Source organism: Mizuhopecten yessoensis, unplaced genomic scaffold (genome assembly GCF_002113885.1).
Source record: "Mizuhopecten yessoensis strain PY_sf001 unplaced genomic scaffold, ASM211388v2 scaffold4105, whole genome shotgun sequence".
NCBI classification, from domain to species: domain Eukaryota; kingdom Metazoa; phylum Mollusca; class Bivalvia; order Pectinida; family Pectinidae; genus Mizuhopecten; species Mizuhopecten yessoensis.
The window spans coordinates 584,157-602,175 of NW_018405378.1; the positions used below are offsets into that span (position 1 = coordinate 584,157).

General features: G+C 34.2%; 1 protein-coding gene across 1 annotated transcript in view; it reads right to left on the bottom strand.

Annotated features, from left to right (window-relative positions):
* Positions 1-7,573, bottom strand: part of LOC110448505 (reversion-inducing cysteine-rich protein with Kazal motifs-like) — a 97,683-nt gene extending 90,110 nt beyond the window's left edge. The window contains exons 1-2 of the mRNA XM_021494778.1: positions 7,408-7,573; positions 6,943-7,004 (exon numbers count right to left, since the gene is read on the bottom strand). Coding sequence (XP_021350453.1) covers positions 6,943-7,004; positions 7,408-7,480 — 135 coding nt within the window. The 5' untranslated portion in view covers positions 7,481-7,573. The remainder of the gene's footprint in view (positions 1-6,942; positions 7,005-7,407) is intronic.
* Positions 7,574-18,019: the final 10,446 nt, after the last annotated feature.

The window sequence follows — 18,019 nt, forward strand, 5'->3', positions numbered from 1 at the left end:
GACAGCCCAGTCGATTACAAGGTCTAGAGCCTGTGACAGCCAAGTTGATTACAAGGTCTAGAGTCTGTGACAGTCCCAGTCGATTACAAGGTCTAGAGCCTGTGACAGCCCAGTTGATTACAAGGTCTAGAGCCTGCGACAGCCCAGTCGATCACAAGGTCTAGAGCCTGGGACAGTCCTAGTGGATTACAAGGTCTAGAGCCTGTGACAGCCCAGTCGATTACAAGGTCTAGAGCCTGCGACAGCCCAGTCGATTACAAGGTCTAGAGCCTGGGACAGTTTTTTTGGATTACAAGGTCTAGAGCCTGCGACAGCCTAGTCGATTACAAGGTCTAGAGCCTGTTACAGCCTAGTGGATTACAAGGTCTAGAGCCTGCGACAGTCCCAGTCGATTACAAGGTCTAGAGCCTGCGACAGCCTAGTGGATTACAAGGTCTAGAGCATGCAGCAGCCCCAGTCGATTACAAGGTCTAGAGTCTGCTACAGCCCAGTCGATTATGAGGTCTAGAGCCTGCGACAGCCCAGTCGATTACAAGGTCTAGAGCCTGCGACAGCCCAGTCGATCACAAGGTCTAGAGCCTGCGACAGCCTAGTGGATTACAAGGTCTAGAGCCTGCGACATCCCAGTGGATTACAAGGTCTAGAGCCTGCAACAGCCCAGTCGATCACAAGGTCTAGAGCCTGGGACAGTCCTAGTGGATTACACGGTCTAGAGCCTGCGACAGCCCAGTCGATTACAAGGTCTTGAGTCTGTGACAGCCTAGTGGATTACAAGGTCTAGAGCCTGCGGCAGCCCCAATTGACTGGGCGGTGATCAGCCTGAAACATCTCAGTTGATTATGAGGTCTAGAGGCTGTGACAGTCCTGGTCGACAGAGAAGTCAAGAGCATGTATTATAGCGTGAAAAGCTGTGTTAATGTTGATATTTCTGTAAACACACAATAACTGCAACTAGAAATTAAACAGGTCAGAAAAGAAAGAAACCAGGATTTGAACCCAGAACCTCCAGATACTACATTCTTACTCCACAAACTGAGTTACACAAAGGTCACCAACCACTGACTGCAGTCCATTTCTACCACACTTGTGACTGTTACATTGGCAAAATTGCCTGAATATGATACGCTGTCTACTGATACATTACCTATGTTAATAAACTCCATAAGATCAGCTGGAAGTGGTTCCTATCATATGTATGGCTTGATATACAATTGAAACTGCCTTTTTTTAACATTTGGTATTCTATCATTTCTAGATATCAATTGATTTACATATTTGTAGATATTTTTTTCTTATAATTAGGATAATTAAGTTGGTCAGATAAACCAAGAAAATTCTTTCCTTAAATTTCTAACCCACTCTTTAAATGTAAATGTAAGGCCAAACAGATTTTTTTTTTTTTTTTCACTTTTCTTAGCATTCTTCCTTTTTAATATCTAACCTTAATTACCTTCTATTTAAGTAATTTCAAAACAAAAAAACTGTTGAAGTCTGAAATGCTTTTTCTATATATATGTAATCTTGTAAAACCATTTAGTTAAACATATACTTCATTCTACTATTCATTGTTTTCGAGAGATGAAAGGTGAAAACATAACACTTTTGATCTTAATTGCACCCCTGTCCTCCAAAAACCTATTTATTGTAAGAGGCTGAGTCGCTGTATTAAGCAGATTTCACTGAATATAAATAAGAAAGATAAACAATATCAATTGAATTTTTCAGCTTCAACATATCAATTTTTTAAGACATTAAGATTTAAATCTAATTGAGAATAAGAAAATATATTCAGAGTAAAATTTGTTTTCTTGATGCATGAACTCCTTGAACACTAATACATACCTTGTATTGTAACCATTATCGCAAATGACTACCCTTAACTCATAAAACTTTACACTTTGTGTTTCTGCTTCATAAAACTCAGTTTAATGGGGCCCGCTTTTGTACACCTCACAGGCTCAGGTATAGTTGAATGGGATCAGGGGAAGTTTTTGCACACCGGCAAGGAGAATCAAATATTACCTGGGCAAAAATTGCCTACATAAATGTAGGTGTTGGTGGGTTGTTCGGATATAAAGGGGGCTACTGAAAATCTACCAAGCCGAAAATTGTTTTATCATCCTTCTATGTGCATCACAGAACGGGAGTAATGATGATAACACTTACTCCATTAGATAGGGCTTTTAGCTACAGGGATGCCTGTATGCGTTATCGCAGTGATGAATTGACATAAACTATAAAAATGGAGAATCTATTTCGGTATTAAACGGAGGTATAATACATATCAGTTATAGCGTGGAATATATAAACATTAAATATAATTGAAAAAGAAAATTGCTTCCTTACAAAAAAATTACCTACAAAATAGAATTAGGATACAATGTGACATGTTTTATCAACAATAAAGTGTCTACACGACACTCTACGATAATAAACGAAAGAATTAAGAAATAGAAATTGACATTTATTAACGGAATAAACAATGTATTATGCTTCATCAAAATCTGTTATCAGATATATCTTCTATACTTTAAAGTTCCTCTTTAATACAACAATTCGGTATATGTAACATATATATATACAAAAAGTTACGAAGAATTTATTGCCAAAAAATGGAATTCCAATTGGGCTTAAAAGCAATTTATATAAAACAATTGTTACTGAAAGTATTAAGGGTTTAAAGTTGGCCAGTTTATATTCACAGGGTGAAATTACGAAGTAACATTTGTAATTCCCGTTTTACCCGAAGATGCTAGAAATTTGCCAATAATATTTAAGTAATTTTACATACACCATACACCGTACAGGCTATTTTCACTAATGGGTTTTACTTCATCCAGCTTGGTGCCGTTCTAATGCATACATAGTATAAAAAACAATATTCCCTGTACATCCTCTAACCATGCTTCAATTATATTCTGCCGATATTGTAGCCAGTGTTATAAATCCCCCATCTTGACTGGGCCATCTGTCTACCTCGGCTATAATACACAACATGGCCTCCTTAGTCATATTTTTACAATCCATTTTCAGATGTGCCGTATTTATTTTGTTCTTAGAAACACAACCTTTTGCATTTTGTAGAAGCTCAAAAACCTGAAATGATTATGCTAAAATAGCTTCTGTATAGCTGGGCTAAATTTGCATACATGTATTATAGCTATATTCAATAAAACAACATGTATTAACTGCATTTTTTGTTAACTTTATTGCCGTAAAAAAACACAGGGAAAGAATACATACAATTTTTTTTTGTCAACAGAAACACAATCGCGTTTTTTTACCAGCCAAAACCTAATCCTGTCTACATATGATACCACATAGATGTAAGAATCGTTTCCTTGATTTGTAAACATGACGTCATGTGACCATGATTTGGTCCACCCACGTGGTGACGACACTGTCACTGGACATTTTTTTGAATACATGTATATAATATACTGTATGTCTTACCTTCATAATGTAATATTTTACTTAAATCTTAGCCGCAACATATGAAAACTTACATAAAATACTGTACAATATAAAATGTGTAAATATTTATAAATTATTTAAATAAATATATAGTTATAGTCATGTATACGTTAAATATTTACTACTATACATTATAACCATACATATGGTGCCATGCCAGTGGCTTGGAAATTAATTGTTGTTTATCTGGTATAGTACTATAGGACTAAAAATGTTTTGTCAGAACTATACTCAGATCATACGAACAAGTAGTGATGATTGCAGAAATCTAATTAAAGCACACACATTTTTTTATGCTTTTTAAATTATGATTTAACATTTTACACATACTTAAAAAATAATTCACATTTTTCTATACTAAATTTCACATATTTAGAATATCTACAGGTAACTAATTAAAGCACACTAAATCTAATTATGCTCATTAAAATTACGATTTCACATTTTACACATTTTCACATTTTTCAATACTAAATTTCACATATTTAGAATATCAGTCCATCTTTCTTAAAGATTCATTATATACATCTATTAACTTTACTTTCTACTTATTTCAATTTTCCTTTTTTTAATGGGTGGTTGTACTTAATTGTTAGGTCATTATATACAGTTACAAAATAATGTAAATTAATTCAGTGCATAGAGTTACCTTAAGACCCATATATATAGGCAGGTGCACTCATTGGGTCATCAAATATGGTTTTAATTAATTGAATGAAAGTTAATTCAGGGCATGGTGTAAACTTTAAGTTGTGTACCTAACTGTGTACGGTATATAATATAAGGCCCCTACTGTACCTGTGGTAATGATTTATGATAGACAGCAGTCTAATTTCATCCCAGTTATACACACTGTCATGACACTTACAGCAAGGAAGCAGAATTTAATGACCAAGTCTACACTCAGAAAATATGTGCATATCTAATTAAATAATTCGTATGAGTGACAAGGGCTGTATATCTGTTTTCTGTTATTAATTATATCCAGGTCCAGTTTCCTCTTAGTTTTGTTACAGTAATGTCCAGTGGTTTTTATTTAAACAGTTGTGTTCCTCCTTACAACAATATAATCAAAGCCATTCTACCTGATTTCAAATGAGATTAAATCAATTAAAATCAAATCCTAATTTACTATAGAGTAACATGTAGTATTTTTACTAGAATCTGACATTGACTTCAAGAGTTTTAAAATTGTTTTTCCAAATTTGATTAAAAAAAAGTATTTAAATACAATTTTTTTATTTTCCTCAGCTAGTGGATTTTTACTCCTATTATATATTATTCAGAAAAAAGAATTAAAGATGGAAAAAAGTTATTCTGAGATGATCTGCTACAGCGCAAATTTTCTGCCTGAAAGCAGCAATACATCTTGGTGGAAATTCCCAAATGCACCAGGAAAATAACATTTCTGATTGCATATACTGTACCCAGCACATGAACGTCACATTATCATGATGAAAATTTTAAGACTACCTGCACTGATAAGAATTCAAAACCCCATCATTATACAAAGAACCAAAATAATAATCAGTAATCAAGTATTGATAAGAACTATGAGAAATTTCATATTCACATCTTATTAAAGCTGTATCAAGTGTCAAAACTATGTGCCGATAATATGTGCATGAATCGTTTTGATCAGAATTCCAAACAACATCTATTTTCAACCTTATCTAGTTAGGCAAGTTCTCCAGGCTTGAGTGACATATATATCTATGCATATTTAACTCTCTGCATAACATTAGTTATGAATGTTTTATAAAGTTTAGCGAGACTTCAGCATATCAAATTGAACACCTAGTGAAATAACACTAGGGACCTTATTACAAAATATACACAGCTCCTAGTAAAATAAGGACCTCAATTATCACTGAACAGGTATTCTGAGAAAGTAATCCATAATGAACCCCTGCAGGAAAACAAGTTTTAATATCCAAGAAACCCCCAAATGATCATTTTTTACCCCTAAAACAATTGATTGTGCCCCCACGTTTCAAGGAATGCACAATTATACTAAATTTTAACGACATAGGGGTACAAAATCTTGAAAATGAAAGAAATATACCCCCAAAATTTAAAATGAATCAATTTAGCAAACGTTTACACCCGAAATCTAAAATTCAGTGGAAACACATAGTGATTGATATGATTACAATTAGGTAGTATCCATAGTAAATAGATACAGAATTTTTCTGTGATGAGTTCTATAATTAGATCACAAATTAATTCTGGAACTGGCATTTTAACAAAAAAGACCTACTTTGAGAGAGGTATCTGTGGCCCTTTCTGGGATAGTATCTATAGGAATAGAATGGGCCCCTTCTGGGAGGGGCTAGTACAGGGGAAAGCTGTGAACTAAAGATACCCCCTCTTGTTGATTCGGATGGAAGAGCAAGTCTTAATACATTTCTAAACATTTTCTTCATTAAATTTAATAAGAATGAATTGTATTTGTCTTATTATGGGAGAAAGAGGACTGCGATTGACCATACCCCCACCATTTTACATCTGACTGGGAAATGGAACCCGGCCTGACCATCTTGGCAAAAGACAAGTGTGCTATCCACTTTGGCACCTGACCATTCCTTGTACATATAGGCGACGTATCTATGGTGATAAAAACCCTTTCCAGGACTGTTTCTATATATATAGTGCTATATACACCAATTCTGAAAGTACCCATAGAGATGATGGCCCTTTCTTGAACTGTTTCTATATATATAGTGCTATATACACCAATTCTGTAGGGTACCCACGGAGATGACAGCCCTTTCTGGGAGAGTTATCGTTTCTTCTGTGGGATACTGTCCTGGTCTTGGAAGGGTATTTATATAAACGTATTCCCCTCTATCGAGGCAGCTATTTGACTCTCTATATATAAAAGATTGGGTCAGTAAGAAAGGGATAGTCATGGTCAATCTGGTGAAAACTTTGAAATTAATTGTGACCTCATAGAAAATTAGACAGTCATTACAGCACAATGCTCTAAATTATTTATTTCTGGATAATCTTGTCCAGGGTTCCATACCGAACACAGACCCTCTCCGAAACAGGTATCTACACCGATTTGTCATATAGATCTCTGCCTAGAATCTTCCGATCATATAAATATGTATTTGTGCATGTCATATATTGACATTGTAAATCCTGGATCAATCAGTCAGTAGCTATACTATTACAACCTACCCACAGGGGCATGGATCGCTTTACTTGTAATATAAAAAAATAGGGGTCTCCTATACTTATATATACAAAGGGATATAAAAAATATAACGACACCAGATAAATTAAGTATCTGTTCACTAAAATAGCAACTGTTAAAATCCTTTTCCTGATAGCTATAGGTACATCTCCAATCTGATGAAATCGACCAATTTTAGGACAGGTTTGTTTATCACAGGGTAAATATATTTATAATACAAAATATTGATATTGATACACCGACCTATGTGATAAGTGTCTACTCACCCGAGAACAAGCAGTTCTACATTCATCATCAGTCGCTTTACTGCAACAGTGGGAGGGAAGGGCTGAAAAAGTACCAGAACATCGACTTTAATTGAAACAGATCATGATAATCTCTACACTGACCTAAAACCGAATCTGCAGCAAAACAGCAACGTTAAACTGAACCGGCTCTACACACAGGAGTGAAATGACATTGGTTTTTAAAGCTCATGTCTCCTAATACACACACTTAAATCACATGGTTAATTTATGTTCACGACAGACAGAAGAAATGTCACAACAAATACACATGACAGTCCCCTGTGACAAGTGCTCTTTTATATTGTTATCAATGAATTTGTTCGAAAACCAAAAGAAAATCGTTCGCAACTCAATAACAATTTTCGGCCTATGGCCGACGCACGGTAACCTACTGTAGCTTGACATACATACGAACAGTCGGTGTTTTCTCTGACATTTACTTACCAAATGTTTCTCCATGAAATATGAAAGTCAATAAAGTCACAATAAATAAAATCATGTTGGTAAATTTCTCCATCCGTACACGACTGAATTCATGATTGTGAATACAAACTAATGCATGTATTCCTTCGCTACACACACACGTTCTGGCACAGCGACCAGAGAAATCTTTAACGCACACACAATGGGCTGTTCCTTTCACCTCCCCACCAAAATGTTAACATATTTTTTTTATCGTCGCAGTATACTTTCATTTATCATCTGCGGTTAAAATGCTCATGTGTTTTGATGTATGTGAAATGCTAAAATATGCAACATTATGTCACGTTTTATATATATTTAATTTACACATGCATCCTAATTTTAGTTAAATGTTTGGAACTATCGACGGGGTTCAACGCATTTACTGGAACACTAAGTCAATTAAACAAAAATAAGTCTTTCAAAGAAGAGGGGGAGGGACAATAATGGCTATTTGTATAGGTCACTGGTCAGCCTATTTCGGTGATAATTCAAATGTAAAATAACTTTAAAGAGGTCATTAAAACTACAATAGGGAACAGCGAAACGCTGCTATGTAATGTACTCTCTAGATAAACTTATCAAAGTCACAGGTATACAAGAGACGTACGCACCTAATTAAAGGTAACGGTACAACGATATAAACAAATTATTTTCGCATCATTTATTTTTCTTTAGCAAAATTTCAAATAACACCTCTATTAAAATTGGTCAAACGTGTGATAGAACGATTATTCTTGGTGATATATATGTTTGTCAGTAGCCAGCAAATTCCATGGTTATACACAGAATAATACCTATGTGTTAATGACTGTTTAACTTTCATAATTTGTTAAATGTTTGTGACTTTCACACTAACCAAAAAAGGGTATTGTAATTTTTAAATAAATTGTATTTCCTATTTTCGATCCCTGATAACTTAATATACACCACACTTCTACATTGAACTTCAAGCGTGAGTAAGGGTAGAGTGAAACCTGTGAAATCCGACCGATAATTTCCACAGGGTGTTGGATTCGCTATCCGACATCATATGGAATTACAATTTGTATCGGTCCTTAAAGTGTGCATGTTTGACTTTACATGGAATCTCGATTTTAATGAAATTCTGTCACCGTGACGTGTTAAAAGGCCAATACAATATCGTTTAAATTAACACATGGTCCACATATATTCATATGATTAAACTGGTTGCAATATTAATATTTATTTGACAGGTTACGTTTGTGTGTTCTTTATATTCTGATGCTTTAAAAATTAAATTTTGCCGGTGATATTTATTTATAAGAAATAGAAATATCACAAAGTTTTGCAATAAATTAAATAGCCATAGTGCTTTCTACGTGTCAATCAGTGTAATATTTCTGACGGAAATTTAAAATAAATGGTAGATATATCACCATTTACTGAGAGGAAAGGGAAGAGGTAGGTATTACCAAGAGTTAAGATAGAAATGGCGAACAAAGTTGTAGAAATAAATACGAGACGGAGATATCTTGTTCACTGGTCAGGTCGTCTTCACAGATTTAACATAAAAACTAAAGAGATAAATACATTGAATTGATAACACCTTTATGAGGTTATACCGTGTATGTTTTATAGAATTTTCCTCATTTAAAAAAAATTGTATAATAATATATTCGTCTGATCTCCATTTTCCTCCTACAAAATGGTTTATACTGTGAATGTTCAGGTGTGGGCCCCAAGAGGTAGTAACTCTCCGCACGAGACTACCCTCCCGTGTGTGACCGAGGCATTTTGTTTCCGCGATAGATTAATAAAAACACACATATTTTGTCAATTCTATGGAATAGTGACACTGGCTAATTTGACCGTGTTACATGATTGAAGCGAGTTTCAAGAAAGTTGGCTCGAGCACAGAATGAGCATGATAACAGATTCATAAATACGGGCCCTGGTCACTAAAAACTGTCCAGTCTCTGACACTCTTGTGTCATCTTGGATATAAACAGTGAGAATACCATAAGGCAGTGATTTACAATACACGTCTTGCTGGTAACTATTGTCTGTCTCTCTGCGGTGGGACGTGGTTATAGTACTGTCGTGACTACCAATAAATATATATATATATATAAAATCTTTATTGATTTTACAACAATTAAGAAACAAGTTATTTCAATTTATATAAATCATTTTTGTTGGCCCAGATGTTAGCGCGCGAGGGGTCTTAGTGTGGGATTCACCGGAGTACACGGACAAAAACAAACGTAGTCGGACAAGTGACCCCAAACCTTTTCCCGTCCAATCGGGGAATCGAACCCTGGTCGTCTTGGTGAAAGGCAAGTGCGCTATCCACTGCGCCACCCGACCACCCGTGACTAGCAACATTGCAGACGTTTAGCGGGACCCATGTATCACTTAGCGAAAGTAAGCGTAACCCCTGGATATCGAGGATGAGCGGTGACCCTACCAGTCCACATCACAGGGACCTGAGAATTTGTTACAGCTATATTTGGACCTAAAATAAGGTGTTCAGAGTTATTGTACATGTTTTAAGGGTTTATGTCGACTTTCGAAAAAATGACACCCCCAATGATTATATATAATCGGTGTCAGTTTTACCGAAAGTCGGTCTAAACCCCTAGAACATGGAGAATTACTATGAACACATTCGTTTAGGTCAAAATATAGCTGTAACAAATTATCAGGCCCCTGTAGTCAACATAACAAATACTATTGGGTATGTGTGTGTGTGTGTTAATGAATGATGATAACAACCACATCGTTTCACCAAATTACACCAACATATAATTGCCAGACAGAAAACATTAATGTTATAATTCTACAATATAACTTTAAACATATGAATATTCAATAATGTGTAATGGATATTATAATATTACAGAATATAAAGACATTTGACATAAAACAAGACATTGTACTATTGCTAACTTAGCACTACAGCTTGAACCATACGAGTAGGAAATTATAAAAAATAATAAATAATAAAATAGATATAAATGTATTACAAAATACACAAGTGGTATTGATAATTCCTCTTATAACATGATAAAGAAACGGTAAATATATTTTAATCTAACTGATTGGAAATAAAGTAATAAGAAGCTAATACCAGAGTGGCACACGACAAAGAAGCACCCAAATATATTCGGATCTGGCGAGGTTCGGCGTATTACAACTCTTCCTTTCAAGAATGCTTTGGTTGAAACCAACAAAGAAGAGCACACACTTAAGACAGAACACAGTATCTATAGAGGAGTTTGTGTGTGGACGGACGTCAGACACAAGGTACACAATACACTAATTAAAATTAGACTTGTAGTTACGTAATACACTCCAATACAAGTATTAGATTGCCGTTTACATTATGTTGAAATCACTGTCTGTCTAAACACAGTAACTGCGTTTTCCCAAATTTGAGACTTGATAGTTTTTTCTTACAAAAACTGAAGCACGTATCTCTACTTTATGGTAGAGAGTTCGGCTATATTCTTTTAACAGTATATCTGCGTTAGTTTCACGACAAATAGCTGACATGACCTATTGGGTAAAATAATTGTTAAATGTCTCCAAACTGGAGTGGTAAAAATTACCTCTCTTGTCATGTTGAACGAACAGTGCAAAAATGTGCACGGTTTTGAAAAACACTTGAAAAATGTTACAATTTGTATCGGTTTTGCCTGTTTACTTAATGATTTTGCCTGAAAAGGCTGTTATTAACTAGTCATTTGCATACAATACATTAGATGCTACATGTATAACGAACCACCGTGGTTTCTATTGTTTCAAAATATTTTTACATCATATCACTTGAACTGAGGGAGAGAAAATAGGCCGTGTAATTAAATAGATATACATGTAGCTTATCTTCATTCCATGTAATGGAAACGGTCATGGTATAGTGATTATGTTTGCTAAAATATTAAATAATCTGACAAAAAGCGAAAAAAAAAATATTAAAAAAATTGCTGTTAAATCCATAGACTTAGCCATTCTGATTGGAGAGCAAGAAGGAAACTTTAATTATTATACAAAGTGAATAGACAGCATACTCCAAATTATCTCTCACATTTATTTACCCCTTAGTTGGTTGATTGGTTGGTTGAAGGGTTTAGCGCCTACATGAATCCGCCCTTACGGGTTTCATCTCACTGACGGAAGTCGGTGTTCTGTCGGCATTCCCCACCCCCTTAGTTGGAGACAATGATAGATATACTCTCAGAAATAAAGATAACTATAGAATTTCAAACTTCAGACTTTCTCTTACAAACATTTCCATCTTGCCTTCTTCTATAAAAACCTGGAATACTTAAAGATGATACTGTCAAATCATTGCCACTATCGTCTTTTAAATCGTTTAAATTAGCTTTAACCCCCAATATACTTACAGGTTAACCTAGTTACTAGACATATGGCGACAGGAACAAAATATTTTACATACAAGACTTAGACATTAATGTAGTTCTCTTAGATATGATCTATTCCGTGTAAACTTGGTTCAAGATTCAAACTGTTCGAATTGTGGTCACCGTTGTGAAAATGTCTATCATTTCTTCTTTGAGTGCCAATCTTATAGGAATGCTGGTACCGTACTGTGCCAATACATTAACACTATAAATATGCAAATAAGTTTGAGTTTACTACTGTTTGGTGACAAAAACCTAGCTTTGGATGATAATTGTAATTTATTTAGACACCTGCAAACTTTTCTTAGGTCCAGTGAAAGTAGTTTTTGACTTCCTACCATTACTTATACTATTTGTAACTGTCTATGTAACCACTTGTTATTGAAGTGTTGATAGGAGATGGCTTCGTAAGTTGCAATAACTTGTGCCAAATCCCTTGTACTCATTTGGACAATATGTTTAAATCAAAGACTTAGTCATTCGTTTACTCTTCAATTAAAATTGCAAGAGACGATATTTCTTCCACGCTGACGCACCCCCCCCCCGCTTTTTTTTTCTCCCCTCCACCAAGATATCTTTTTTCGTCCCCTCGTGTTAAGCGACCACTGTCTTGTCGTAAATGGGTAAACCTCAAAATATAATATAATAATAATCTAATAAACTATTTTATTCAAGTGTCACATATTGATCTACATATAAAAACAAGTAAAATGTACAGAAAACTATATCAATATCTAGCCAAAGTTAATCGACTTATGAGACACTAAAAGGTAATAATATACATTAAAATCAGTGTCAAGTTTAAATAGACGAATATTTGTCAGCTAATAATAAGTTATTCTAGCACATTGATGTCAAAGTTAATTTGACTTATATATATAAGTCTTGACTTAAAAGGCAATATTATACTTTAAAAGAAGTGTCACCAAATTTTAAAAGGCTAATATTTGACAGGTGTAAGCTCCTAAATATCTCGTGAGATTTAGTAATTTATAATAAAAACCAAACTTCTAAATGTTTCGGGAGATGTAGTAATTTATAATGAAAACCAAACTTCTAAATGTTTCGGGAGATTTAGTAATTTATAATGAAAACCAAACATCTAAATGTTTCGGGAGGTTTAGTAATTTATAATGAAAACCAAACTTCTAAATGTTTCGGGAGGTTTAGTCATTTATAATGAAAACCAAACTTCTAAATGTCTCGGGAGATTTAGTAATTTATAATGAAAACCAAACTTCTAAATGTTTCGGGGGTTTAGTAATTTATAATGAAAACCAAACTTCAAAAATGTTCTAGGAAGATTTAGTAATTTATAATGAAAACCAAACTTCTAAATGTTTCGGGGGTTTAGTAATTTATAATGAAAACCAAACTTCAAAAATGTTCTAGGGAGATTTAGTAATTTATAATGAAAACCAAACTTCTAAATGTTTGGGGAGGTGTAGCAATTTATAATGAAAACCAAACTTCTAAATGTCTCGGGGAGATTGAGTAATTTATAATGAAAACCAAACTTCTATATTTCCATATAAAACATAATTAATGTATATTGCGTAAATTACCTTATCAAGTTATTGTTTATATTCATGTATTTGAAGAAAAGGACTTTGATAAGTTGGTAAAACTTGTGTCCAATTCTTTTGTAAATATTTATTTGCAATAAAATATGTTTAAATCAAACTTCTAAATGTGTCGGGATATTTAATAATTTATAATGAAAACCAAATACTCCAGAGACAAAGACAGGTGTAAACTTCTAAATATCTCGTGATATTTAGTAATTTATAATGAAAACCAAACTTCTAAATGTTTCGGGGGTTCAGTAATTTATAATGAAAACCTAACTTCAAAAATGTTCTAGGGAGATTTAGTAATTTATAATGAAAACCTAAATCTCCAGAGAATAAAACATGTGTAAACTTCTCAATGTCTCGGGGGATTTAGTTATTTATAATGAAAACCAAACTTGTAAATGTCTCGGGAGATTTAGTAACTTATGTCTCGGGAGATTTAGTAATTAATAATGAAACCCAAATTCTCCAGATACAAAAACAGGTGTAAACCTCGTAATGTCTTAGGAGATTTAGTAATTTATAATGAAAACCTAACTTCAAAAATGTTCTAGGTAGATTTAGTAATTTATAATGAAACCCAAACTTTTAAATGTCTCGGGCGATTTAGTAATTAATAATGAAACCCAAATTCTCCAGATACAAAAACAGGTGTAAACCTCGTATGTCTCAGGAGATTTAGTAATTTATAATGAAACCCAAACTTTTAAATGTCTCGGGGGATTTAGGAATTAATAATGAAAACCAAATAGTCCAGATACAAAAACAGGTGTAAACCTCGTATGTCTCAGGAGATTTAGTAATTTATAATGAAAACCAAAATATCCAGAGAATAAAACATGTGTAAACTTCTCAATGTCTCGGGGGATTTAGTTATTTATAATGAAAACCAAACTTTAAAATGTCTCGGGAGATTTAGTAATTAATAATTAAAACCAAATACTCCAGATACAAAAACAGGTGTAAACCTCGTAATGTCTCAGGAGATTTAGTAATTTATAATCAAAACCAAATACTTCAGTGATGAGGACAGGTGTAAACTTCTCGAGATATTTAGTAATTTATTAATTCGGTGCATTCGTCACGACGTGTCGTATTAACACAAACACCATCCGACATGACGATTGTGACATCACAGTTTATGCTGAACCCGACAGTCTCCTCCGTCGTGTTATAGAGGTTTGTAAAACCATTACCTACACAGGGTTGTATGGGAAAATACATTAATCAACCTTATTTGTATGCGGAAAATAAACAAAAAATTGTATGGATGAAATTAATAAATCAATCTAATTTGTATCGGTAAAATCAATCAATCAATGTAATTTGTATGCGTACGTCAACTATATTATGCGTAAAATCAGTCAAGCAATCAAACTTGACAGCATTAAATCCATTTTATGTCTGTCTGTCTGTCTGTCTGTCTGTCTGTCTGTCTGACTGTCTGTCTTTACTACAATTACACTACTAACATCCCCCCATTTCATTCATTCATCTACTACGCAATGTACTGCCATCATTAACATACACGAAATTTGACACTTTTAAAAAAAAAATATAATTCTTCCGCAGTTATTGGAAATGAGTGATCTATCAAAGTTGTCTATATTTTTTGTTGATATAGAGTTTACAATGTCGTGTAGGAGACCTTTGTTTCCCTCTAAGTCGGTTTTCCGAACATGATTGTGCATCCACATTTTTTCAGTGATCATTCGCGAACGCGATATTCGTCGGCGGAAATTCGAAGGGTTCGTTGCAACCGCCGTGAATATATGTTAGACGACTATCCAGTTTTCCGGTAGCTGTGCAATGTTGAAAATGGATTCATTCCACACATCAAACCTTCACCTGTTTAAAAATAACATTATAAAAGGAATTTTATAGAGAAATGAACCAATTTATAAACAAATAGTTCCCTTTGATTTCAAACGACGGTTACCACATCGAAATACTGCAAAACGAAAACAAAGGCCTTTGATTCCTCTGATAGAATCGTTTTCTTAAAAGCTGCCTTTTAACAATTACCTACTTTGTACAAGAAATATTCGTTTATTCTCTCAATATTTACAAATGTGCTGAGTTCTGAAATAGACTAAATGTAAAACTAGAGTTGGTTATGTAGACGATGTTTTGTAAATGACCGAATAATTTCAAACAAAATGCACACAAAAACATACACCCCCACCCCCCACCGCAAACACACACTCTCTCTTTCGTTCTTTCTTTCTCTCTCTGTGAAAATATGAAGTCACTGGGTACCCTTCATCATGAATATGCAGATTTTAGTGCAGATTTTCGTTTTAGTTTGATATTACAATATTACAAGTGTAATTCACTGTACACAAATATCACAGTTCCGTACTGTACACTGCTCTGTTATGTGTCACATTTTTCAAATTTTATCGAACCCCATAAAACTGTATTGAAATGGCACTACGAACAACAGGTCGTGGTCATTACTTACTCTCTTTAATAAAGATCGAGTAATATGGATTTAAATTTCCTGGCAGGTGCATTTTGATCAAATGAGCTCTCAAACTAGGTACAAACGAGAGTAATTCGAAAAAAATACAACTTGAGTAGGCCTATAGTTTTTGTAAATGAAACTACAGTTCGGGTCAATGGGTAAACGTAAAGGTTTGAGTTTTTGTGCATGTTAAAAATAAGGCCACCTAAAGCGTCAACAAAACCGCAATTCAAACTCAAATGGGAAAATATGAACAAAGAAAATAATTATATGTAGACGTTTGAAAGAGTACAAGGAAAATAAGACCAGGTGTTCCGGAAGGATAGACGTGTTCTGCTTTGTCGACGTCACCTGAGCATTACCCACGTCCCTCACAACAAGAACCTTGGTAGTGACAATAAAACCACGAGGCATATTTATGATCATATTCAAAATCATCGGCCATGGAATGAGAGTCATGAAGAAAATGCCAAAGGGAAAAAATCACATCTTTACTAAAGATCTGTTACTCCTTTCTTATATACTGTTAAATCACTAATTTTTTGTCGGATTTAAAATTTCGTTGATGGAATGGGTTAATCTTTATGAGTTAATAGGCCCACAAAGTAATTACAAGTTTCATATAAAGCAGTTCTCCGTTTGAGTGGGTACTCAATTAATTTATGTGACCCCGAAATGTTTTTTTTCTTTTTCAGAAAATCATGAAATTTGGGCCCCACAAATAACTGTTCCTGTTAACTATTTTTCGGTAGATGATAAAAGAACAAAAACTACTTTAACGAAGCTTGTCATATCCCGAAATTGAATCTTCACTATGTCAATATTATATGTATTTGTACATGTGTGCGGATGAGTGCGGGTGTGTTTGGTTTGGGACTTGAGTGAACATTGCCGTCTGCATAAACTCCCGAGTCCTCGGTATTCCGACAGGATAATTTTCGGAAATGAGTACGTGACAGGAAATGAATAAAAATATTCAATTATCATTTTGAAAATTTTGAAATGTCACATGGGAGAAAATTGCAAAAACAATCATCCCATAAATAGACATTAATAACAGAGGATTCGTTGAGAGCTGTTTTTCTATATAAAAATGTGGAGATGCGTACAGTTGATATTATATAGGCATCGGAATCTTAAAATGATATCCCTTGTCTCCTGCTCCCTCTCCGCAGACAGCTGCTCTTAATCCGGCTTCATGATATACAATAGGTCCAAAATATTCACATGTATGTCAACCAGAAAATCATAATCGTTCTGTTTATCTTTTAAGTAGAATGAAAATAGAAATTTAGCAACTTCTTTAGTATCAACAATGGATACGGAGTGCTGAACTGAGTGGATTAACCTATAGTCTGGCCTGTTTGTTGTTTGGTATCGAATGCATAGGTGAAGAATCGTATTTTGTATCTGAAAAGCATACAAGATCTCCAGTGTTATCTCCCTTTATACATCCAAGGTGTGCCGGGATATGTATGTTTTTTGTTGTGAACATTGACTCCTTGTAAAATTTTGATCTTCATTCGCATTGTACTAAAGCAATGGACAAAAGGCTCAAGGAAAGTGATCATGCTTTTCTTTTGTCAAATTCTGTTTTTGTCCACTGATATGGCATTTTTGCTAAAAAAACAAACAGCCAGAAACTAGAATATCTACACGATTGATTTTTTTCTGGCAATATTCAAACTCCAGCAACGAAGATTTTGTAAAGAGAAGCAGCAATTGTAAATCAAAATTAAGTAGACCTAAACAAGTAACTACAGAAACTTCAATTGGAAAAAGCCTACGGTACAATTATTGTATGTTATAATATATAATCTTGGATTTTATTGATGTAAAAACTACAACCTACACCTAGATACATTTGTTTAAGAATTTCCTAGCTGCCCAATTAAAAAAAAATCAAGGGTTGAGTTTATGATTGTAAACAATGCCGATCTTCAATACCATTAGCTTGACTTGACTTAAAACGTGCCATTCTTCCCGACTGAGCTCCTGTAACATCTTGCATTGTTCACCGTCTCTTTACAAATCCCTATTGGATTTTATCCGCTTTTATTTTTATTTAAAATCTCCTTCATTTATACTCATCTTCTGGCATTCCTTTCCAAAATAATTGAAGTAAGTCAGTATAGAAGTAGAAGACTCTATAAGCCCCTTTCCCC